At 32.0% G+C, this 25,222-nt stretch overlaps 1 protein-coding gene across 1 annotated transcript; it reads left to right on the forward strand.

Annotated features, from left to right (window-relative positions):
- The first annotated feature begins 571 nt into the window (after nucleotides 1-571).
- Nucleotides 572-24,894, forward strand: LOC105301550 (arylacetamide deacetylase-like 2). The gene is given in 9 exon segments (XM_023519984.1): nucleotides 572-650; nucleotides 9,949-10,006; nucleotides 12,035-12,191; nucleotides 19,463-19,685; nucleotides 22,263-22,421; nucleotides 24,334-24,474; nucleotides 24,477-24,630; nucleotides 24,632-24,742; nucleotides 24,744-24,894. Coding segments are annotated over 9 exon segments (1,233 nt in total).
- Nucleotides 24,895-25,222: the final 328 nt, after the last annotated feature.

Genomic DNA, 25,222 nt, shown 5'->3' on the forward strand with positions numbered 1-25,222 from the left:
ACAGAGGGTGAGAGACGAGAGAACATGAAAGAGTTCGTTCCAGAGAGATGTGACAAAAATTCCAGTGGCCTTATGTGGTTGGTGTGTTAGAGTAACTTCAGTAGTCGAGTTTGGCCTGGATTATAGAGTGTAGAGAGGGATGGGATTCTGTAAGGCTAGACACATATAATACCCTTCTCAATTATTTGTATTCATCGTGGAGAAAATGGGGAAAATATTATTTATTAGAAACTTGTAGAACACACTTTGGAACCCATGTCCATCTTAGAAAAACTCCCGAATCTCCACGAATATTTGTTTGACACAGATTCTATGTGATGGTAACATCACTGAGAAGCTGTAATAATGGTTTTCATGTTGCTTGTTACGAAAGTAAAAACCTGTCTACTTGTTCCAGAATATTCTTGCCCTTCTCATTTTTAGTGAGAAAAACAAGTTAAAGTACAATGATACTGGAAGCTTCTGAATGGAACTGGGGAAATGTCCACATTTCTTGGGTCTGTAAGAAAATGAAATCAGTTTTAAACCTTCTATAAGTTATGCCTGTGATCTTTTCCGTCAATTCCTAACAATGGTATTTGAAGAGACATACGTCATTGCCAGAATAAGAGAAGATCTTCCCAGACACACCAGGATCCAACAACATAGCGGTAAACAACTTTGTGTATTTTCTCTTGGTCTGCACCCAGCTTCTCAAGCCCTTAGACAGCTCTCTGGAAAGCTAAAGTCCCCTACTAATTATCTACTAAGACTCGAGCCTCAGAAAGTTTCCTATGCTCCCGAGTTTCTTCTTTTTTTGGTATTAGCTATAATGAACAACAATACTTCAATAATAAATAATAGTTCTCGAGGGCTTGCTTGAGCCAGGGAAACACGTGTAATCTGATTAGAGTAATTTAATCATCATGTCACATAAATTTTACCATATTTCCAAACAAAACATATTTGGTTATTCTCTAACTTTCTTAGGGCAGAGATGAGAACATATGTTAGTGGTAATGTTTTATAACTGCTGGCAGATTTACTAGTTATAACACTACCTGCTGTTACAACTGCTGGTGGGTGTATTTGTGATTGCTGTAACAAATTACCACAAACTTAGTGGCTTAAAATAACACAAATTCATTACTTTACAGTACTTTAGGTCAGAAGTCTAAAATGGGTCTCGCAGGGCTAAAATCAGCGTTGGCACAGATGCATTCTTTACTGGGGTCTCTAGTGGAGAACATTTTTCCTTGGCTTTTCCATTTCCTAGAAGCAGCTCTGCTCTTTGGCTTGTGGCCTATTTCCATCATCAGAGCCAGCAATGGCTGGTATAGTCTTTCTCAAATTACATCATTCTGACAATGACCCTTGTGATTATATTGAAACCACCCAGGTATTCCAGGATAATCTCCCTATTTGAGGTGAGCTGATTAGCAATCTTAATTCCTTCCTCAACCTTAAATCCCTCTTTCTATGGAATATATAACATACAGTTTCCAAGGATTAGGACATGGACATCTTTGGGGAGGCCATTATTCTGCCTACTACAGTGGTGTATTCCAAATGCCAAATTTATTCCATATTTGAGAAAATAAGCCCCAACCATCTGCTATACAGGTTTTGAAAATTTCCGGAGATCTACACTTAACCTCCTTAGCTATATAGATTGGCCCTTTTATTCTTACATACCTACAGCTGCAATTTAGTCTCATAAAAGTACTCTCTTTTCCTCTTCCTCTATTTGTTAGATATTTTGAAGACAGAACATTTTATTTATCATAACCTCTACTCTAGCTCTTGTTTAGGCCCTTCTCATCACTGATTTCTCCTAGTTTTAATTCCAAACACCGTTGCAGTTGATAGATTTGTTATGTCCCATTCTTCAGTCCCTTTAGAAACTAGTGAATTCATTAAGCCATTTTTTAATTTATTTAAGTATATTTATTAAGCACATATCATATACGAAGTACTAAAAAGTACTAAAAATTTAGGAGTCACAAGGAAAAAAGTCTTATGATGCCTTCCATCAAGGTGTTTACTGCCCATTTAGAAAAGAAAAACATGATGAAAGTGTTACAATTCCATAAGTTGTACAAGCATCAGTTAGCAAGAACTATAGAAGATTATGAATAGTTATTAATAGTGCCTATTTCACTCTTAGAAGTGTTCTGGTTTAAATGATAAATTATATTGCCTCATTTTAATTCTTGCAATAAATCAGGTTATCAAAAGTTTTATTCTTTAGTGACATGACAAGTGATACATGGTTTTATAATGAACTCAGTGTTCATTCCCCTTTTTAATTAATATATGTGGGCATCCTTTCATATATTTAAAAACCAATTATATCTCTTATTCTTTGATTTTCTCATACCCTTTGCTAATTTTTAAAAGTGGATTTTTGGTCTTCTCACTCATTTCTGATAGCTCAATACGTATTACATAAGTTAGCATTTTGTTTATGATATAAATGGTTTCTCTCATTTTTACTTGGTTTTCAGTAGTTTTTTCCCTGATAGAATTTAAAATATGTTTATGTACATGTATTAGTTTATGTTAGGCTCAGCTGTGATTGACAGAAAATCTATAGTCTGTCTTCATGAGATCAATTTCTTAATCACATAAAATCTCTAGTCCTAGATGATGTTCACAGTGACATATTATAGAAATTTGAGTAAGAGAAGGTTTTAAAGAAAAGTCTAACAATCACTGCATGACATGACATAGGGGAATAATGTCATAGACATGACATAGGTGGTTAATCAAGTTTGCCAACTATTAGTTTACACTATATCAAAGATGGAGATTGTCTTCCATATTTTGGTCTTTGAACCTTCGCAAGGAATGAATTAGTCCATGTATTGCCAAGACACAGGGTATCTTTATGATTAGAACTTAAAGAAGACCCAATGGAACTTGGCAAAAGGGATCCAGATTTTTCTTTATGATCTATAATATGTTATAGATCATAAAGAATCAATTACAAATTATCCTTGAGGTGCTGTCTTGAATTCAGTTTTCAGAACCGAGAGTGGCAGAAATCAATCTTGTTTCTAAGAGTATTATACACTGACTTGGTTCACCTGGTTTAGGGGGAAAAACTTCAAAATCAACATATACTCTGCTGTTGGCTACAGAGGGCAGAGGACATTAAGTCTTAATGTGAGATTTCTTTGTCCAGCAGTCAGACAGAGACACTCCCCCAAAGTCTGTCCCCTGGAGTTTGTTCAGATTTATAACCACTGGTCATCGTCTTCCCATAGAAACTGAGTTTTGAAACTAGGAAATATATTTACTGACCTATCACTTTTTAAACTCACACTTCCGTGGGTAATAATGTACCCGTAGCTGTGTGAGTATTCAAAGAGACTCATTTTCAGCATTCAGACCTCTCTGTTAGAATTTAGAGTAGGTTTGGTATTTTAAGAATACAATAAAACTCTTCAAAGTATTAGAGTTAATTTAAAACAATGTAAAATATATCAAAACACCAAACCAAGATGTTAATGTATAAATACAATAGCGATCTAGTAAATAAATGCTGAATTTATTTACTTGTTAGGTAAAGAACACTTGCTAGGTCATTGAGAAGAAAAATCCAGGAATTTTACATTAGGAAGAGGAAGTATCCTGTGGTTACATTAACTGGAGTTTGAAACGTACCCTAGACAGAGTGGCATAAGTTAGAAATCTGTTTTTAATTTATTAAAATTGTTTGTTCTGTTTATTTCTCAGTGTAAAGTCTTCCATTAGGTTCTGGGCTGGACCAGACAGCTGCATTTATCAACCTGCTGGTTAGATCTAGTTACAGTGAAATACGGCATCCTATTTAGATATGATCCAAGTTCTAAATGGAAAGCCTTTCCTCTTATTATTATATTGGTGCATAGAAATGTAGAACTAGTGAATCATAATGCTTTTATGACTTGGCTGAAGTGAGATGGTTAAAGGTATGCTCCAGTGGGGATTAATAGTGGTACTTCTCAGTGACCTTGTCTTGTCTTTGCAGATGTCATGCCCTCTGATTGGCCTATGCTGTCTGCATCTGGAGGCAAAGTCTTCCTAAACCTGTTTTGAAGTCTACCACTTCTGCCGAGATCGTAGATACAGGTGTGTAGTATTTCAACAGTAGGATATCACACTTTTGAGACTTAACAATATGATATTTAGAAGGATGGGAGATGTCCAAAGTAATAATTGTGATTATTTTAATCAGAACATGCCGGTTTGCCTGACATGTACATATTTAGTCCATTTTACTTTGTTGTTGCTGTTGTTTTTAATATTTTCATAGCAGATCAGATCAGTTGCTCTAAAGGAAAGGAGATTTAGAAGGAGGGAATTAGGAGTGATTTAGTCAATGTCTAATAACTGCAGGAAAGAGAAGATCTGAGAAAGGTGGGAGTTCAGACCTGGGGGATTTCAGACCTTTGAAGTTAAGTGGAGGAGAGGGTGCAGAAAATGGGATGAAAGACACCTGAAGAATTTGACCCACTTTATAGCTCTCCCTGGCTCAACCTTTGGTGCTTTCCTGGTCCCTCAGGCAGCCTATGACAATTTTAGAGGAAGACATAGAGCTGACCCCTTCTCATTCTGGACTCAATAGATGTGAGTGTTTTTCCTATTGGCACTAGCTGTTGGTCACTTTGCTTCGAGTTGGGCTTTTGCTTTTATTATTTCTCTTCCTGCTGAAATATAAAGATATGGCTCTATAGTTCAAAGATCAGGCATTTGTGGATCTGGAAGTTTTTTAATTTCTGGCTTCTGGTTTCAAGTTTATAAAGCAGGGAGAAGATGATTATACTCTCTGCTAAGATTTCCATCACATACAATTTGGTATCAACAGATCTGTGTATGTTTGAGTGTCTTTCCAATACCTCTTCCCTGTCACCATAATCCCATGAGGTCAGACATGGTTATCCTGAAAACCTTTTATAGATGAATGACCAAATAATTTCTTGTACTATCCAAGATAATTGTGACAGTGAATAAGTTGTGATGGCCCCGGGCTGGAAGAACGTATGGTCACCTTATATAATATGCCATATTTTCCCAATCCTCTCAGAATAAATCCCAAACTTCTACATATGGCTTATGGACCCTGTCCTTGTCTCCAGGCTTATCTCTCCCCGGGTTTTAGGGAGCTCTCTATAATCAGGCAACCAAATCCAAATCTTTCATATGCCCGAGGCTTCTTGTCTAACTCATTGCGTATCGCACCCACTAATTGCTGATGGATTACTTTATTGTTTCGATAATGCCCTGGTAAATAAATTGCTCTATAGTCTGGTCCAACAAATTTAGGTAGGGGTAGTTTTTGATGCCAATCTTTGAGGTTTGTTCTGATGGCAGGGGAGCAATTCTTAGCTTTTTTCCTGGTTCTCTCTAATGTAGTATCTGGCCTAAAATTTAGCTTATTGTTCTCACAGAGCTATCAGCCTTCTCTTAATTATTTACTACCAAAATCTCCACTGTTTTTGAGAGCGTACTTAAGCTTGAACTTTGCCACATGCTGTTTCAAATGAAGTCAGTTTTTTTAGGGAGTCCTTTGAAGTTATCTCTTCTTATGGGATGCTTCTTACTCTGGGAAAAATCTCTTAGCAACTGCTCTGGGTGCTGGGTAGGAAGAGTAGCCTTTGGTCTCCTCATCTTGTTTTTCTCAGTATTAAACTGCTGTCCTACAAATGATCTGGGGCAAGAGCAGTCAGAGACCCTGTATTCTATGTCATACAAATTTTCTGTTATACGTGTTATATACTGTATTCTTACAATAAAGTAAACTAGAAAAAGAAAATGTGATTAAGAAAATCATAAGGAAGAGAAAATACATTTACAGTACTATATGTATTTATTGAAAAAAATCCATGTATAGGTGGCCTCACCCAGTTCAAACCCATGTTGTTCAAGGATCAACCACACTTCTTTATTGGATATGTGGTTTGCAAATATTTTTTCCCAGTCTTTAATTTCTTAATCATTCTCTTAATGTAGCCTTTCACAAAGCAAACATTTTAAATTTTGCTGATTAACAATTTATTTATTTTCTTACTTTTAAGCTACTTATGTTGATTAATTTGAAATGAACTCATTGTAAAAAAACATATAGTCAGAGTGTGTTATTTTACTAATTCTGTCTTTTAATTGGTGTATTTAGACCATTTACATTTAAGGTAGTTATTGATATGTTAGAGTTTAAGTCTGCTATTATATCCTTTTGTTTATTTCTTCTGTTTTTCTTTTCTAACCTTCATGAAGATTATTCTTACTTTTTTTTATTAATAGACTTTATTTTTTAGAACAATTTTAGGCTTACAGAAAAAGTAAGCAGATACTACAGAGAATCTAATAAACTACTCACTACACTCCCACACACAGTTCTGTTATTAATATTTTGTATTAATGTGGTACATTTGTTACAATGAATGAACCAATATTCATGGATTACTAGTAACAACTCCAAAGTTTACATCAAGGTTGACTCATTATGTACAGTGTATGGGTTTAGACAATTTCATGATATCATGTTTCAGCCATTACAGTATCAAACAAAACAGTTTCACCACCCTTAAAAATCCCTACCTCCTCTCCCCAAACTCCTGAGAACTAATGATAATTTGAGTGTCTCTGTAGTTTTACCTTTTCCAGAATGTCATAAGGTTGGTTTTATATAGTATGTAGCCTTTTTAAACTAGTCGTGTTCACTTAAAAATATGCATTTAAGACAGATCCATGTATTTTCATGCCTTGACAGCTCATTTCTTTTTATTGCTGAGTAATATTTTATTGTTTGTATGTGCTGTAGTTTGTTTATGCAGTCACCTATTAAACAATATCTTGGTTATTTCCAGTTTTGGGACATAAATTTCATCTCAGTTGAGAAGCACCAAGAAGTGCAGTGGCTCATGTGATTAGACTATATTTAGCTTTGCAAGAAATGTCAAACTGTCTTCTAAAGAGGTTGTATCATATTGCATGCTCACCAGCAATGAATTTCTATTACTTTACATCCTTGCCAGCAATTGCTATTGTCAAAAATTTGTTTGCTTTGTTTTGTTTTAGCCATTCAAATGGGTGTTTAGTAACAATGTTTTAATTTATAATTCCCCAATAAAAATTTATGTTGGGCATCTTTTCATATAATTATCCTCTATCTCTATATCTTCTTTGTGAGATGTATATTCAGAGCTTTTGCCCAGATTTTATTGAGTCCTCAGTTTTCTTATTGCTGACTTTTGAGAGTTTTGTATATTTTGGATAAATATCCTTTACCAGACATGCTTTTTACAATATTTTCTTCTAGTCTGTGGCTTGTTTTTTTATTCTAACAGGGTCTTTCACAGAGCAGACATTTCAAATTTTAATGTAGTTTAAATTATCATTTTTTATTTCATGGATCCTGCTTTTAATGTTGTATTTAAATCTCATAACCAAACCCAAGATTGCTTAGATTTTGTATGATTTTATCTCCTAGAATTTTAACAGTTTTGCATTATACATTTAGCACTGTGAGCCATTTTGAGTTAATTTTTGTGAAAAGTATATGATCTTTAAGCATATGGCTGTCCACTTGTTCCAAGACCATTTGTAGAAAGTACTATTCTTTCTCAATTAAATTGTCTCTACTACTTTGTCAAAGACCAGTTGACTATATCCATGTGGTTCTATTTCTGGCCCCTCTATTCTGTTTCATGACTATAGCTGTCTATTCTTTCACCAATACCATCATGTATTGTGGCTTTGCAGTAAGTTTTTAGTTTGGATAGTGTCATGCCCTGACTTAGTTGTTTTTTTTCAGTAATGTGTTGGCTATTCTTGGGTCTTTCATCTTTCCATATAAACTTTAGAAACTGTGTGACAATATCCACAAAATAACTTGGAATTTTGATTAAGATTTCCTGAAATCTATAAGGTAAGTTGAAAATAATTGACATCTTGACAATATTGAGTCTTTCTATGAACATGGAATATATCTACCTTTTAAAAACCTTTGATATCTTTCATCGGAGTTTTGTAGTTTTTATTATATAGAATCTGGACATATTTTGTTAGATTTATTCCCACATATTTTGTTATTTTGGTACTAATTTAAATAATATTACATTTATAATTTCAAATTCCACTTGTTAATTTTGGGATATAGGAAAACAATTGACTTTGTATATTAACCTCATATCCTTTGACCATGCCATAATCACTAATTAGTCTGAAATTTTTTTATTTGTCATTTTTAAAGAATTTTCTACATAGGCAATAATGTCATCTGTAAATAAAGACAGTTTTATTTCCTCCTTCTCAATTTATATACCTTTTTGTTGTTGTTGTATTAGCTGGTACTTCCAGTATGGTTTTGAATAGGAGCTATAAGAGGCGATATCATTGCCTGCTCATAATCTTAGGGGAAAAGTATTCAGTTTCTCAAAATTAAGTCTAACATTTGGTGTAAGACTTTTTGTTGATTGTCTTTATCAGGTTGAAGAATTCCTTGCTATTTCTAGTTTCCTGAGAAATTTTTACCATAATTAGGGTTGTATTTTGTCAAACATTGTCTTCATTTAATGATATGATCATACGCTTTTTCTTCTTCACTTATTGATGTGATGGATTACATTAATTGATTTTTGAATACTAAGCCAACCTTGCTTACCTGGAATAGATCCCACTTGGTCATGGTGTTAATTCTTTGTATACATTGTTGAGTTTAAATTGATAATGTTTTCTTTAGGATTTTTACAACTATCTTCATAAGAAATATTGATTTGCAATTTTCCTTTCTTGTGATGTTTACTTTGTTTTAGTACGAGAGTAATACTGGCCTCATATTATGAGTTAGAAAGTGTTTTTTCTACTTTTATTTTTTTTTATAAGAGATTGTAAAGATTAGGTATAATTTCTCTATTAAGCATTTGGTAGATTTCACGAATGAATCATTCTGAGAGTGGTGCTTTCTTTTTTAGAAGTTTATTAATTTTTGATTCAGCGTCATAAATTTATATAGGTCTAATCAAATTATCTTTTATCCCTCTGTGAGTTTTAGGGAATTGGTTCATTTCGTTTAGGTCATAGAATTTGTGGATATAGAACTCTCCATAGTATTCCTTTATTATCTTTTCAGTGTCCATGCGATCAACAGTGATGACCCCCTCTTTCATTTCTGATATTAGTAATTTCTATCTTCTCTATTTTTTCTTGATTAGCCTAGCTAGATGTTGATTTTATTGATATTTTTAAAGAACCAGTATTTGGTTCTGTCGATTTTTTCAATTGTTTTCCTGCTTTCAGTTATACTTATTTTTGCTCTAATTTTTATTATTAATTTTCTTCTACTTGCTTCAGTCTTATATTGCCCTTCTATATCTAGTTTTCTAAGATGAAAGCTTAGGTAATTGATTTTAGATGTCTCTTCTTTTATAACGTATTGCATGTTTTAAGTTTTTCTCTAAGTGTGTACTGCATTTGTTACATCTCATAAATTTTGATATATTTTTATTTCACTTAGTTCAAAATATTTTTAATTTCACTTGAGAATTCTTCTTTGGCCCATTTGTTATTTATGAATGTGTTGTTTCATCTCCAAATATTTGGGATTTTTCAGCTATCATCCTGTTATGGATTTCTCGGTTAATTCCATTGTAGTCTGAGCATACTTTGTATGATTCCTATTTTTAAAACTTCGTTTAGGTGTGTTTTATGGCTCAAAAGCTATTCTATCTTGGCGATTATTTTATGTGAGCTTGAGAAGAATGTGTATTCTGCTGCTATTGAATGAAGTTTTCCATAAATATCAATAAGATATTTAATTGATGATGTTCAGTTCAACTATATCCTCACTGATTTTCTGTCTGCTGGATCTGTCAATTCCTGACAGAGAGGTGTTGTGGTCTTTAATTATAGCAGTTAATTTGTCTATTTAACTGTGCAACTCTATCATCTTTTGCATAACATATTTTGATGTTCTGTTGTTAGGTCCATACATGTACACGATTGTGATGGTCTTCTTGGAAACTGACCCTTTAATCACTATGTAATGCCTCTCTTTATCCCTGATAAGTTTTCTTGTTCTGAAATCTATTTTGTATAAAATTAACACAGTGAATACATGTTTCTTTTGATCACTATTAGTATGGCGTATCTCTATCCCTTTACTTTGAATCTATCTGTGTCTTTACAATTAAAGTGGTTGCTTGTAGACAACATATAATTGAGTTTGTTTGTTTACTCACCCTGACACCTGTCTTTTAATTTGTTATTTAGACCATTCGCAGTAAAGTGATTATTAATTTAGTTATATTACCTATTTCTTCCATGTTTGCAATTATTTGTTATTCATTGCACTTTTCTTTGTTTCTTGTGTTCTTCCCTCTTTTCTGCCTTCTCTGGTTTTAACTGAGCATCTTATATTATTCCTTTTTCTCTCTTCTCTTAGCATATCAATCATACTTCTTTAAAAAATTTTTAGTAGTTGCACTAAGATTTGGAATGTATATTTACAACTATTTGAGTCTACTTTCAAATAATGCTATATCACTTCACTGTTACTACAGGTACCTTATAACACAGTGTTCTCAATTACTCCTTCCTATTAATTTCACTTATCCATATGTTATAATGATTTAATATATTATTGCTCTTATTAATTTGAATAGTTATCTATTAGATCAATTAAGAATTAGAAGAAAAACATTTGATTTTATCTTCATTTTTTTCTTTCTATGATCCTCTTCTTTCTCTGCTTTCAATATGGCTACTTGCCTGCCTCACCACTATTCCATATGTAAAAGTCCCATGAGGAAGAATCATCAATCAAGGAGAAATATTTCTGCATTTGAAGCTCTTCCATATCTCAATCAATAATATAATTTCATGTCTTTATCAAGAGTTCTTTCTATTAACATAAGAACTTAAATTTCAAAATGCAAAGGTAGGAAGAATTTGTAAATTATTTTTTATTTTCTAATGGTACACCCTGTCCTTGAGAAATTAAGATAAGAAGAGCCTTGCCATCTAGATGAGAAGGGCAGGTCCAATAAAGTTTCATGTAAATCAGAGAAGATGGGGAAAGAAAAGCATGCAAAATTAAATAGGTATTTCAAAATGTTGACTCATATATACATATTGGACTGTGCATATTCAGCTTATTTTCAGCCTTCTTCTCCTCTTCCACCCATGTGGTTCTTATTCCTCAGTTATTTTAAAGAATGAAGTTTTTTCCTATCAGTAAGGGTTACAGTAAGAAATTATGGCATGGAGATGATACATCAATTATAGTAACAACTTCTGTTGCAAAATGAGTGGAGAAACTATTCTATAACAAAATTTCCAAAAATTGTTTAAGAAAATGTAAATCAGAGAGATAAAGCACTGCAAACGAATAGACAAATATCATGTTTCACTCAATTTCGTACCATTTTTCACATTAGTAATATGCATGCCTGATATAAGGCATACAATAAATACTTTTTTCAAGATTACATAACTACATAGATTGAAAATTTTCATGTTTAACATAAGGTAAATACTTCATAAATATTCTGGACTGGATTAATTAATTCTGGAACTTGGACAATAACACCAAGTTCCTCTCCTTTTGTCTAAAGTTCAGTTGATCACAGTGAATTTTAATTTTGTTACTGATATATGCCAAAGATATTAGCCTTGAGGTTGAATAAATATTACCTGAACAATTTTTTTAACCTCTTCTCACTAACCTTTACAAAATACTAATGGGAGAGACTGCTTGGTTTATCTAGTGCTCTACTGAGACTCTTTAACAAAATTTATTGTTCTGGGATGATGATAGTGTCACAGGGTGGAAGAACTTCTGCCAACATTTTGAATTGTTTGCATACTTGCTAGGCTGTATTGTGAACTGTGTTTCAGATAGAGTATATAATTGTTGAACCACCTGCTGTGGTCACTGTTTATCTTGAAACTGAATGTTAGGTCATTATTGTCAAAATGGTCATATTACTTGAGAGAGTTTGTCATCTACTTTTGATCTACCACTTAGCATTCAGTAAATACTGGGTGACATTAAATCATTACTGTACAGAAATTATGAAAAGAATATCATTGGGTGCAAAACTCTGTGCTTTGGACTGGCTTATATTGCCATTGCTTATTATATTCATAGACCAATACCAGAAAACATTGAAGAACTCTGGAAAGTAGGGGCCTTGGATGCTTTTATGAAAACTACTTCACTTATGGTAATGTTTTTTCCAAGAAATTGGGATGGCTTGTTACAAGTACATGTAAATTTTCTTTCAATTAATACTTTGAAAGAGACTTTGATTTTCTTTTAGGATAAATCAACCAAATAATATTAATATTTTAATAATATTAAATATTATTAATTTAAATAATATCAAATTAATGTTTAGTGTAATCATTAACAAACTTATTTGAATCTGTACAAAGCAGAGAAAAGTAAATTCTTGCTGATAAGAGTCTATATCTAAACACAAATAGATTGTATATTGCGATCAGAATGGTGTTGTCTAAGTGAAAAATTTGGGGATTTGTTAAACACCTTATATTTGACATTTCTGAGGAATCTTAGTTCATACATTCTCTTAATATTTACATGTATATATTATATTTTTATATTTTGATGTATATTTAGTATCTTTACTGTTTTAATGTCTTTCTCTTTCTCAGTGTTTTCAAACTTTTTGGTCTCAGAAACTCTTTATACTCTTTAAGTTATTCAGACCTCAAATTGCTTTTTCGATATGGGTAATATTTATCAATATTTACTGCATTAGAAACTGACCTCATTAGAAAATCATTCACTTAATAGAATGATGATAATAATATACTTACTAAAGGTTAATTAAAATAACATATTTTATCAACACTAAATGTATTTTTTAAGACAACAAAAATTAGTTAATAGTGGCAATATCTTCCATTTTTGCAAATCTCTTCAATGTCTCTATGGAAGACAGCTAGATTCTCATATATGCTTTTGCATTTAATCTGTTGCAATATCACATGTCATGTAACCTCTAGAAAACTCCACTGCATAATCATGAGAGAATTTTAGAGTAAAAATAAAAGGCAGGAAATATCATAGTATTATGCACACTTATTAAACATGTCTCAGAGATCCACAAGGATTCTAAGACAACACTTTGAAAACCACTGCTTTTGTTTATCTTCAATCTTATGTTGCTGGATTTTAGATATATTTGTGACAAGGCCAGAATTTGAACAAAGTTCTACCTTGCTGAAAATATAATGCTCCTCTGTCAAAAAAAAAAAGCTGATATCTCGAGCCCTTATGGATGATAGTGATAATAGGAAGTTTTAGGAAGCATGCATCGACAGACCATAAATGATCAGAGAAAGCAATGCCTGGTATATGAAAAGATGCTGCTTAGTATGCTACCCAGGACAGATGACAGATCTGTCAAACTACATGAGATACCTGAGGCATCTCATGCTTTTCTCTTTTAATACTAATGCTTCACCTTTTCATTCACTGGACAATAGAAGAAAACGTTCATGAGCAAGTGTCAGCCCTACAGAGAAATTCCTATCTTATCTTCTTGAATAGCTCATATATCCTTAAACTTCAAAGTAACTAATGCTTATTTCCTTACCACAACACATTCTGAAAACGTGCAACTGGAGAATTCAACTTTTTATCAAATGCCAAACAGAATTAAGACACTGCATATCTGAAATAGAACTGACTTCATCTATTTGCTTATATGTGTATTTTAGATGGTAAATGATGATGATAGAAGAATAGATGATAGAGAGATGATAGATTAGATAGATGATAGAGAGATAGAGAGAGAGATAATACTAGTAATTGATCAGCTTCTACTTGTTCCAGGGGTAACCATTTTATTAATGTCATGACTGAATTACAGTGACTCAAGTGATTCCCAAAGATGTTATTTTTAAAAAATATACATCAGGAAACATCACAGTGCTGGATAAAATGATATGGAAAAAATTTAAGACTATGCAGTTACACATTCAAATTATAGACAGCACCAAGTAGAAGAAAGCATGAGCTTGAAAGCTGATCAGATCTTAAAGAGTTTACTTAGTGGCTCAGTGTTTTCAACTGTAAAGTTAGAAGTCTAATCAACATGTTGCAGCATTACTACGAGAATAGGACATGTGTTTCAAAATAATAGTAATGTCTAAAATGGTAACTGGTTATCATTCAGTAGAGGTAGTCAGCATCTACTCCATGACAGAAGTTATGAGAGATGAGGATCCAAATCTATAAAATGCCATTTTAAAATGATATGTTTACTAAATTGAAAGATTTTTCACTATGATTATCTTCAACTAGCAATAAAAATATTCAAAATATTTCAATATATATTAATAATGATAAAAGCTAAAAGTTATTAACACTTACAATGCATCCTGCACTACTTTAATTTCCTTAAAAATATTATTTAATGTTTACAATTGCACTTTGAAGAAGTCACTATTATTATTGTCATTTTATAGATGAAGAAAATGAAGCACAGGGAAAAAGCAAACCAAAGACTTAGAGTTAATAATTTATAGAACAGGGAATCAAACCCAGACAGTCTTGATTCAGACTTTGATTTTTTTTATCATTGTGCCAAATTTTAAATTTAATTTAAACTTTGTGTACAGTAAAATTCATTCTTTTGGTTATACAGTTCTATGAGATTTAACGTATATATCGATTCAAGTAATCAGCAAAATCAAAATATGAAAATATAACTCCTCAAAATCACCTTCATGCTGCCATTTTTATTAAATACTTGCTGCCCCTAAAACCTGGTAACCACTGATGCTTTATGTCCTCAAAGTTTGTCCTTTCCATTATATCATATAAATGGATTCATACTGCATGTAGACTTTTGAGTCTAGCTTAATACGTTTCACTCAGCATAATGCATTTGAGAGTAATCCATGTCATTGAGAGTATCAAGAGTTAAATCATTTTCAAAACTATGTAGTATTTCATTATATTGATGTATCACAGTTTGTCCACAATAAACAGTTGAAAGTTATTTGGGTTGTTTCCATTTTGGAGTGGATATAAAAAAAGCTGCTATATCATTAATATATAGGATTTTGTGTGAAATAATTCTAATCTCTGTTGGGTAGATACCTAGAACTAGATATGCTGGGTCATATTATAAGTGTATATTTGGTAGGAAACTACCAATTTTCCAAAGAGGTTGTGCCATTTTGCATTTACACCAGCAATATGTAAAAGTTCTAGCTGTCCTGCATCTCTACCAGCATTTATTATTTTTGGCTTTTCTTTAAAATGTCATTCTAATAAACATGAAGAACTATCACATTATGATATGCCTTTGTATTTCCTTAATGACATTTTAACATATAAATTTTGATATTGATTGTGATAAATTATCTTTTTTATATTATTGAATTTGACAATATTTTGTTGGAATTTTTTGCTTCTTTATTGATTTGTAATTTTCTTTCTTCGTAATGTCTTTCTGATTTCAGTAACAGGATAATGCCAAGCCAGTTAAATGAGTTAGAAAATATTGCCATGTCTTCTATTTTCAGGTAACTATTGTGTAAAATTGGTATTTTTTTTCCTTAATGTTTAGTATAATTTGCTAATGAAATTAATGGACCTCAAGTTTTTTTTCCAGAAGTTTTTAAAAAATTTTTTATTTTATTAAATTTATTGTTTTGGGGGGAATTTTTTCAATTGCAAATACAATTTTAAAATAGATATAGACAATTCAGATTATTATTTTTTTGAGTAAGTTGTAGTCTTTAAGAAATTTGTAGATTTTATCTAAGTTGTAGAATTTATGGGCACAAAAGTTTTTAGTATTCCTTATTATATTTTAAATTTCTATAAAGTATATAATGATATCTCTTGCTTTACTCTTCATATATTTTTAAATTTCAGTCTTCTCTTTTTTTGGTCATTCTTTATAAAGATTTATCAAATTTATTCTTTAAAAATAACTGACTTTTGTGTCTTTTTTCTTTATTTATTTTTGTTTCGTTTTAATTTTGTTGAATTCTGTTTCTATCATTACTATTTTCTCTCTTCTACTTTCTTTGAATTTTCTTTGCTCCTCTTCTAATTTATGAAGATAGAAGCTTTAATGTTAATTTGAGACCTTTCTTACTTTTTAATGTAATTTAATTTTACAAGTTTTTCTCATGCAGTTTTTTGCTACATAACACAAATTTGGACATGTTGTATTTTTATTTTTGCTCAGGTAAAATTATTCTCTAATTTTCCCTGAAAATTTGTCTATGACACGTAAGTTAGAATTTGTTTTTACACTGAAAATCTCAAAACATCGGTGAAAAAAATTGAAGGAGACACAAGTAAATGGAAGGACAACCTGTGTTAATGAATTGGAAAATTTAGTATTGTTAAAATGTCCATAATTCCCAAAGTGGTATACAAATTTTCTGCAATATCTATCAAAATTCCAAAGGAATTTTTTACAACAGTAGAACAAACAATTCTAAAATTCACATGGAACCACATAAGATTCTGAATAGCCAAAACAATCTTGAGAAAGAACAGAGTTGGAGGTAGCATACTTTCTGATTTCAAACTGTATTACAAAGCTACAATGATCAAAACAGTATGGTATTGGCATAAAACAGACATATAGATCAATGAAACAAAATAGAGAGCACAGAAATAATCATGGCATATATGGTGTAATAATTTTTGACAAAGACAGCAAGAACACACAATGGGAAAGAATAGTTTTTTCAACAAATGGAAAAACTTGATATCCATATGCAAAAGAATGAAACTGGACTCCTATCCTCCACCATATGCAAAATCAACTCAAAATGGATTACAACTTAAATGTAAGACCAGAAACCATAAAAACTTCTGGAATAAAATCTAAGAGAAAACTTCCTTGACCTTAGTAATGATTTTTTTGAAGATTATACTGAAATCACAAGCAACAAAATAAAAAATAGACAAGTAATGAGTGATGAGGGATAAAGACATATTACATAATTATAAAAATCAATTCACCAAGACAGTATAAATATTACTTAACAGGGCTCTAAAATATATGAGGCAAAACTTATGAAATTGAATAGAGAAATAGATAATCCACATAATTTCAAACGTCAATACTTCTCATTTGGTAATTGATAGAAACATAGAGAAAAAATTATTAAAGTTCTAAAAAATCTGGACAATTTCATTTAATTGATATTTATAGAATACTATTCATAACAATAGCAGAATATAAATTTCTTTCAAATGCATATGGAATTTTTACTAAGATATACCATATTCTGAGCCATAAAACCAAGTAAATTTAAAAGAAATCACAGAAAATATGTTCTCTGACTATAATATAATTAAACTAAGAATCAACAACAGAATATCAAAAAATTGCCAAATCATAGGAAATAAAAAAAATCCTTTTTAATAAAAATTATATGTATTTAAGGTATACATGATTATTTTAATATGCATGTGCATAGTAAATGATTACTATAGTCAAGCTAATTAGTATATCCATCTCCTCACAGTTACCTTTTGTGTGTGTGTGTGGTGAGAGTCCCTGAAAACCACTCTTGTAGCAAATTTCTAGTATTTTGGATGACAGTTCTTTTTGATGACATTTTAATCTATTGGTGCCAATATCCTAGATGAAAATAACATCATTTTTTTGAAATGACAATCTTTCGTTACCAGTAATGCACAAAATGGATCCCCCCGGTCTACCACCAAACCCCTCTCCAAGTCTCAACCTCTCCTGAGACCTGACTGTAACATACAGAGTTGGGTTTTGTTTTGGGTTTTTATTGTTGTTGTTTCGCTAGTAAATAAGAAAAGAAAGTGACTATGATTATGGCTAATTTAAGAAAATACTAATAGTGATTGTGATAATTATAATAATTTTTTTTAAATAAGCAAGTTTTGTAAGATTTTGGAAGCCTATAGAATTGGAGGAAAGTTGAAATCCTAGTCGCCAAAGAAGTCACAACACTAGACAAGTCAGGAGCTAGAAATAAATCTCTGCAAGATGCTAGTATGGGGATAATTCATCTCTAACTGCTCCCATTCTTTGTTTTTCTGCTTAAAATCCAATTGCAGGGAGAGTGCACTCAGCCTGCCTTGGGGTTACATTCTCACCTCTTAACTAATGAGTGGTTTTCCCCTTGATCAACTGGCCCATGAAAGACTTCAACCAGTGGGAGATGGTAGTTCCCTAAAGTGGACTAGGACATTGGTACCAATAGAAAGTATATTTATGTCTGCTTAGCTTTTAAAGGCAACAGTTGTCTACAACACAGAAAATGCTATTATCTCTCTGACCTTGCCTATTTCCAAGCTTATCTTTGTAATTGGATGTGGTTGTCTGCTTTACAAATGCTTGAAAAAATTATGTGTGTGTATATATATATACATTTTATTATGTGTGTATGTGTTTTAAGTTGAAAGCTTAATGATACTTTTTAAAACTACTTAAAGGGTCAGTGTGTCAAAATGGCTGCTTCTAGACCATATCATGTCAACCAGCGTGTCGCTTCTCATCACTATTTCTCATTCAACTGTCATTTTTAAGGTTCAAAGTCAAGTTCTTCCTATCACAGAACATTTTCCGATTACTCTAGTACTTGATAATCTCTCTTTCCTTTAATTTCTTGTAGGCTATTTTTAAAACATAATTTAGCAATTTATATGTAGAGGAGTATATGTAGTGCATATAATTCTCGTCTAGAAAAATAAATTTAAATCTTGCTTTTCTAATTGCTAGCTAAGTTTGGTCAATAACTTGAACTTTCTAAGTCTCAGTATCCTCATTGTTAAAGCAGATAAATTAGGTGATTTTTAAAAGCTGGTAACATTTTAGCAACTTCAGATAGCTATAATAATAAATGCTTTGTAATATTCTTTGCCCACACAATAAAAATTCCTTTTATATGAACTATTTAGTGAAACATTACAAAAATGTTAGAAAACTTACCAAAAATACTAGAGATTTATTTTAATAGCATAAAATTAAAAATACCGTTTTTTTCCTCCAAATTTCTTTTTTGTAACAAAAAGGAACCTATTCGTAGTTGAAAAAATGGAAATACCTTTATTAGTAATGTGATTATTCAGAGGCTTTCTAAAATTTTAAATTAAATTAAATGACCAATGAAATAAAACAAAAATATTGAGAATATGCTTACAAAGAAGTATAAAATTTGTTACTTCTCAGATAATTTTTCAGGTAGAAGTTTACATTTAAAAATAAGTAGACCAATGTAAAATAATCTGCCAGTAAATTGGTGACATTTAAATGAGATTGTTCTTATTCTAATACACTATATACTTGAGATGTGTCTAGAAGCAACAATGATACATGTGTTACGATATGCAATAAGATCTCTATAGTATTATCATGTTATTTATTTTTCCTTTTTGATTACGCCTTTTATGCATTTGTTGTTACTAAAAATCAAAATGTTTAATGTTTTAAATTTTGTTTTGTTATAACAGACTATGTTATTGGAAAATACGGGTCTTATAAGATATGATGAATTATTTTCCACATTAGTGAAAATGAACTATACACAACCAATTTCAGATGAAAATGTTACAGTGACAGATACAACCTTTAGTGACATTCCAGCATGTTTGCACTTTCCAAAGAGGAAGTCAAAAAGCCAGAGATAAGCTGTAATTTTTATTCACAGTGGTGTGTTTGTTTTGGGAAGTTGTAGTAAGTCCATTTTATATAAGCAGTGTGTGTGTGTGTGTGTGTGTGTGTGTGTGTGTATTGCACATTATATATATTTATATTCAAATATATATATTGTGGATTATATATATATATTTATAATTGGAAGAACTTTTGTTGATATTTATATTTGTGAGTATGTGTATGTATCTAAGCAGAGAAATAGATTATATCAGTCATGGTTCAGACATATTTCTTCATGTATTTATTGGCAATTAATATCATAAAAATATTAGATGAGATGTTTGTTTATTTAAAAAAACCTTTATTATCAAACAAAGTAACACTGACTGTGTCAAATGGGAAGTTCAAGTAGTAAACTTAAAATTTAAGTGTGAAATTACAAAATGACATGACCCGTTCAGAAAAGCAGAAGTGAACAAATTTTAAATGTTGAATCTGAAGTGATACTATTTGCAGCTTCCAAGGAGCAAGTACATGTTATATTTAGACTGTGATGCAACAATATTTATCATGCTGAGGCTTAGAATCCAACACATAATTTTGAACTTAAAAAGATAAAATGGAACTGAGTAATCAGATCTTCTCTTAAAGTCTTTTCCAATCTAATGTTTAGAGATGATTCCAAGAGGTGCAGTGGAGTAGATAAGACACACATGTGCAATGCATGCACACACTCAAACTCTCAAAAGTGCACACAGACACAAGCTCAGGCACACTTAAACATACATATGTACTCGCTCACACACACAGACACACAGTTGCTTTTAGACTGTTGGTACTACAGAGTCACCACACAGAGTACAAAGGAAATTGCACTCAGAAAACATAAGAAGCAAATGATAAGACTCTTTTCTTCAAAGAACCTACACCTGAGTCATTATATGCTGAATTTTGGTTCCATGATCTGTTAACATTTCAAAACAATTGCAAATGCTACTGTAATCAGGTGGGTGGTCAACTTTTATTTTACTAAGTAAGCACATTTTTAGGATGGGTATTATTTTCACAGTTTTAGAGGTAAAGAGGTGGACACAATGGTTAAGCAACTTGTTCAAAGTCCTACTCTCAGCAAGCACTGGAAGCAGTAGCCAAACCTAGGCCTGCCAGCAGGACCCACTGGTTAACACTCACACCACTGGTGAGTAGTTCCACCTGCCCTCAACATGACTTAAGATGCTGTCTCTTGTATGTAGTTGGTTCTCCTCCTTCATTTCAATGACACTTCTAAACCTTCCACACTCTTTCCTAGTCTCTCAGCTCTTCCCGCTTCAGCTATCAAAGATACAGTTTCATAATTCAGCACCACTCCATTCCTCCATCTAACCCTCCACCACCCCGCATTTCATATTTCCTTAAAATTTATCAGCACCACATTAATCCTTAATTTTACTTCTTTCCACTTATGTCCTAGGTAAAAGGCATTTTTACCTTTCAGCAAAGTTTAATCTCTCTACTTTGGATCATATTTTCTCCTATTATTTGTTTTTTTTAGTGTTTCTCTTTCATTCTTCTAACTATAAGTGTCTTTTCTATTGATTCCTAAACATGTTACAACCTCTTTTTCGTTGATCTTTCTTGTTCCAAAATCTCTCTCTCTAGGTAGTCCTTGATCACTCTCTTTTCTTTTTCAGACTCATTTCTGTACATTTTGAACATTGTTTTCCCCTTTTGAATAATTCTTTAAGCTGTATAATTTGAGAATGATCACTCTCCTCTGCTTCACTGAAACTCTGCTCCCTTGGTTTCTTTAAAACGAATTTCTTTGGACTAACTTTTGCCTCTCCCCCTTTCTTGCATTAGCATCTCCCTATTTAAAACAAAACAAGTACAAACAAACATATAAAATCAGGCTCTATCTTTATACTTTACAAGTGTTTATGTTTCTCAATATTCCTTTCTTTAGTTTATGACTCTACATGCTGTCTTATTTTGTTCTTTAAACTTTTCAACTCTACCCCCACACGCATACTGCTGACTTTCAGAGCTGTATCTCCAACTATAATAATAGTCCTAAATTACAGATCAATATATATAACTACTAAGTGTGACAGTATACCTGGATGACCCCCAGATAATTCAAGCTTAACATGACCAAACAGAATCACATCTACCTTCCAAAGGTTTCAGTAAAACAATAACAAAAACAGCAACCTCAACAAAACAAGCAAAGAAAATGTTTCTCACATATGTTCTATCAGTAAATATCCACAATGGCCAATTACTTATTGTCCCTTACTTTCCACATTTAATAACCAATTTTGTCCACCTTACTTCTTAAATATCCTTTTTTTTCTGTCCATACTTCAAGAATTTTTTTACTATTTAGATTTTTTTGTTGCTTCTTCTCTGCTTATTCACCACAATTTCCTTGTCTATGTTCCCCTTTTCTGATTTTCTCTTTGTAATATGACTTATTATTAATTTTTTTGGTAACATCCACCCCCTGTTGGAAAATAAATCTTTAACACGGTGTCCAAGTACTGACTCTCATATTCCTATTTTCCTATGTGGTGTCATTTTATACCCCCACTCTTTTCTAAATTCTCATTTTGATTGTATTTAACATTAATTTCCCTGAACTCTTTATGCATTCTCAATATCAATTTCCTGTTTCCCATGAAGATGTCGTTTCTGCGGTCAAATTCTTTCTACAGGATAAAACTCTCACAAAATATGGAGTGGACCCAGCACAAATCTATATTTCAGGTGATAGTTCTGGGAGTGCTTTGACAGCAATTGTGACACAACAGATGTGTTTTATGTGTTATATATGTTTATAATACACACACTATAATTCTAACACAGAATAATTTTATTTCAGTTACAATTTTAACTTGTCTTATATTTTAAACTGTAAAATGGTGAAAATAAAAAAGACAACCTTTTTTTTTTAATATTACCTTTTGACAGATGTGGCTTTAGAGGCACTGAGGGGAGATTAAAAATATAATGCTAAGGCTGTTATTTAGTCACCAATTTTAAGAAAAGTAAAATAATATGTAGGAACTACTATTTAATATGACAAGGACTTTGTTTTCCTCCTTAGTGAATTATAAAGCCTACCAAGCACTTGAGATCACTGTAATCCATGTTTTAAATCTAGTAGAGTTTCATCAGATAACACTTGGGACACATGTCATACTTGTATGGAAGAATCACTACTGTAAGAAAAAAGAAAAATGGCTTTATGTTAAAACCCTTGCTAGTGCAGTTAAATAATAACTGTTCAAATAATTAATATTTGAAAAATTAATTTAGTCTAATATATCAGGAGTCCCCAACCCCAGGCCATGGACCGGTACTAGTCCGTGGCCTATTAGGGACTGGGTCACATAGCAAGAGGTGAGCGATAGGTGAGCGAGTGAAGCTTCATCTGTATCTGCAGCAGCTGCCCAGCATTAGCATCATGGCCTCAGCTCCACTTTAGATCATCAGGCATTAGATTCTCATAGGAGCACCAGTCCCTGGTGCCAAAAAGTTTGGGGACTGCTGCAATACATAATTCCTATTTCCAAAACCATTTTTAAATAGAACAAAAATAGCCTAAGTGGGGGAATGCATACCTTTAGAACCAGCAGAAGCTGCTAACTCTTCTTGTGAATCACTTCTGCTACCAGCCTGAGAAGAAATGGGTTGGATCTCTCTGTCTCATTTTTTTTATGTTGTCACATTTGTTTCTTCCATTCAGCTTATGAGATGATCCAGGTTATTAAGCAAATAATTATCTATTTGGGGGCACTGGGGAGGGATTTCCTCATTTTCCTTTTGAAGTTGTGGCACCTACTTGAGTGTGACTTTTGGGATTGGCCGAGAATCTTTCTTCTTATTAAGCGCTGCTAGGATTTCAATTGATTCTCTTCATTTGATATATTAGCTACTTTAGTGAGGAGTTTACTTTAAGAAATAGCCTCCAGATACTGAGACTTTCATGTGGAGTGGGAACAGGTATATCCATTTGTCCGGATGTCATTGTTATAGAGGCTGCTCTGTATCTCCTGGGAGATTAATTGTAGGTTCTCTCCTATAGTGTGTAAGACTAAAAGAAAAAGATATGTATGGTGACTCTTCTCACCCTATAGCTGAGACTTTAGGATGCCTCTTATCTAATAAGAAAGGAAAGCTCCAAATATGGTGTTCCATGTCTGTTCCTGCCCTTTAAATTTTCGTAAATTACTCTGCTTCTTTCCTATCATACTACACTATTTTCTCCAAAAGGTGAGCTATATATTAGTAATATTTCCTATAACTTGGTTCAATTCCTTTTGAATTTAGTTAATATGTAAGTTTGGGCATTGATATTTTATTATATTCATTCTTTCTTCTCATTTAGGTTACTTTAGGTAAAAATTGTTTTTAAACATAGATAGCTTGTCATTTTCCCTAGGAATCTCATATTTTTATTTGGTGGTCATATGTGAATAAACATGTGTGAATATTTATTATGTGAATAAACATGTGTATATGCATATGTATTGTAACTTTACCGATGAGAGTGAGATGACACATTTTAATGCTCCTAAAATAAAGTATAATTATTATTAAAATAATCTTTAGTTACTGTATCAGTTTTATAACAATTTATATCATAATTGCTCATATGATTGGAATAAATTCTCTCACTCTTATAGAATGAGTCTTTGACACATTCATATTTTATTTTTTTCAGCTACAAATGATCCAGAATTTAACAATAAAATTAAGGCACAAGCTTTACTTTACCTTGGCTTACATGTAGTTGATTTCTTCATGCCATCTCACCAAGAATATGAACATGGTCTGGTTCTGTCAAGGGAAATGGCAATTAAAATTGAATACCCCAAGCAATAATAAAAAAAGAACATATGCTTCATGAATCAAGACATCTGTTCAAGTGGGTTAGCTGGAGTACTCTCCTTCCCAAGAAATATAGATAAAAACATATATGTACTGAACCAATTCTTGGGAGACTTAACTCTTCATATCCATTTGGATAGTAGGTTATCACCCTTGGCAGTCAATGATTCCCAGTTACAAAATTTGCCATTAACTTATATCCTCACCTGTCAATATGATATCCTAAGAGATGATGGACTTATGACGGCTTCAAAATGTTGACGTTAAAGTTACTCATGACCATATAGAAGATGGAATCCATGGATCAATATCATTCATGACATTACCAATTTTTTTATGTCTAGGCATTAGAATAAAAGATAAGTATATTAGTTGGCTAGAAGAAAATCTATAAATAGCACATGTAGCTAGCTAATTATTTAGTTAGTATTGTAATCTAAATATTGTATTTTGAAGTTTGTGAGTATAAGGGACAGAACTCAGTTTTGGATAAACCTAAGTTTAAATCAAGGTAGGTTATTTTGTGTCTTTGAACAAGTTACTTTATTTTCCTAATCTTAGATCTTGCTAAAATGAAGACATCTGCTGTGTTAATCTCATTAAATGCCATTTATTCTGCTTGCTAAATTCTAAATATACACCAATAATAGTAACGTACAAAAAGTAAGTATGATTATAGGCAAAACAGGCATGATAGTTTCCAAGCAGTGATAGAAATGGTA

This window comes from Pteropus vampyrus, unplaced genomic scaffold (genome assembly GCF_000151845.1).
Source record: "Pteropus vampyrus isolate Shadow unplaced genomic scaffold, Pvam_2.0 Scaffold242, whole genome shotgun sequence".
NCBI lineage: Eukaryota > Metazoa > Chordata > Mammalia > Chiroptera > Pteropodidae > Pteropus > Pteropus vampyrus.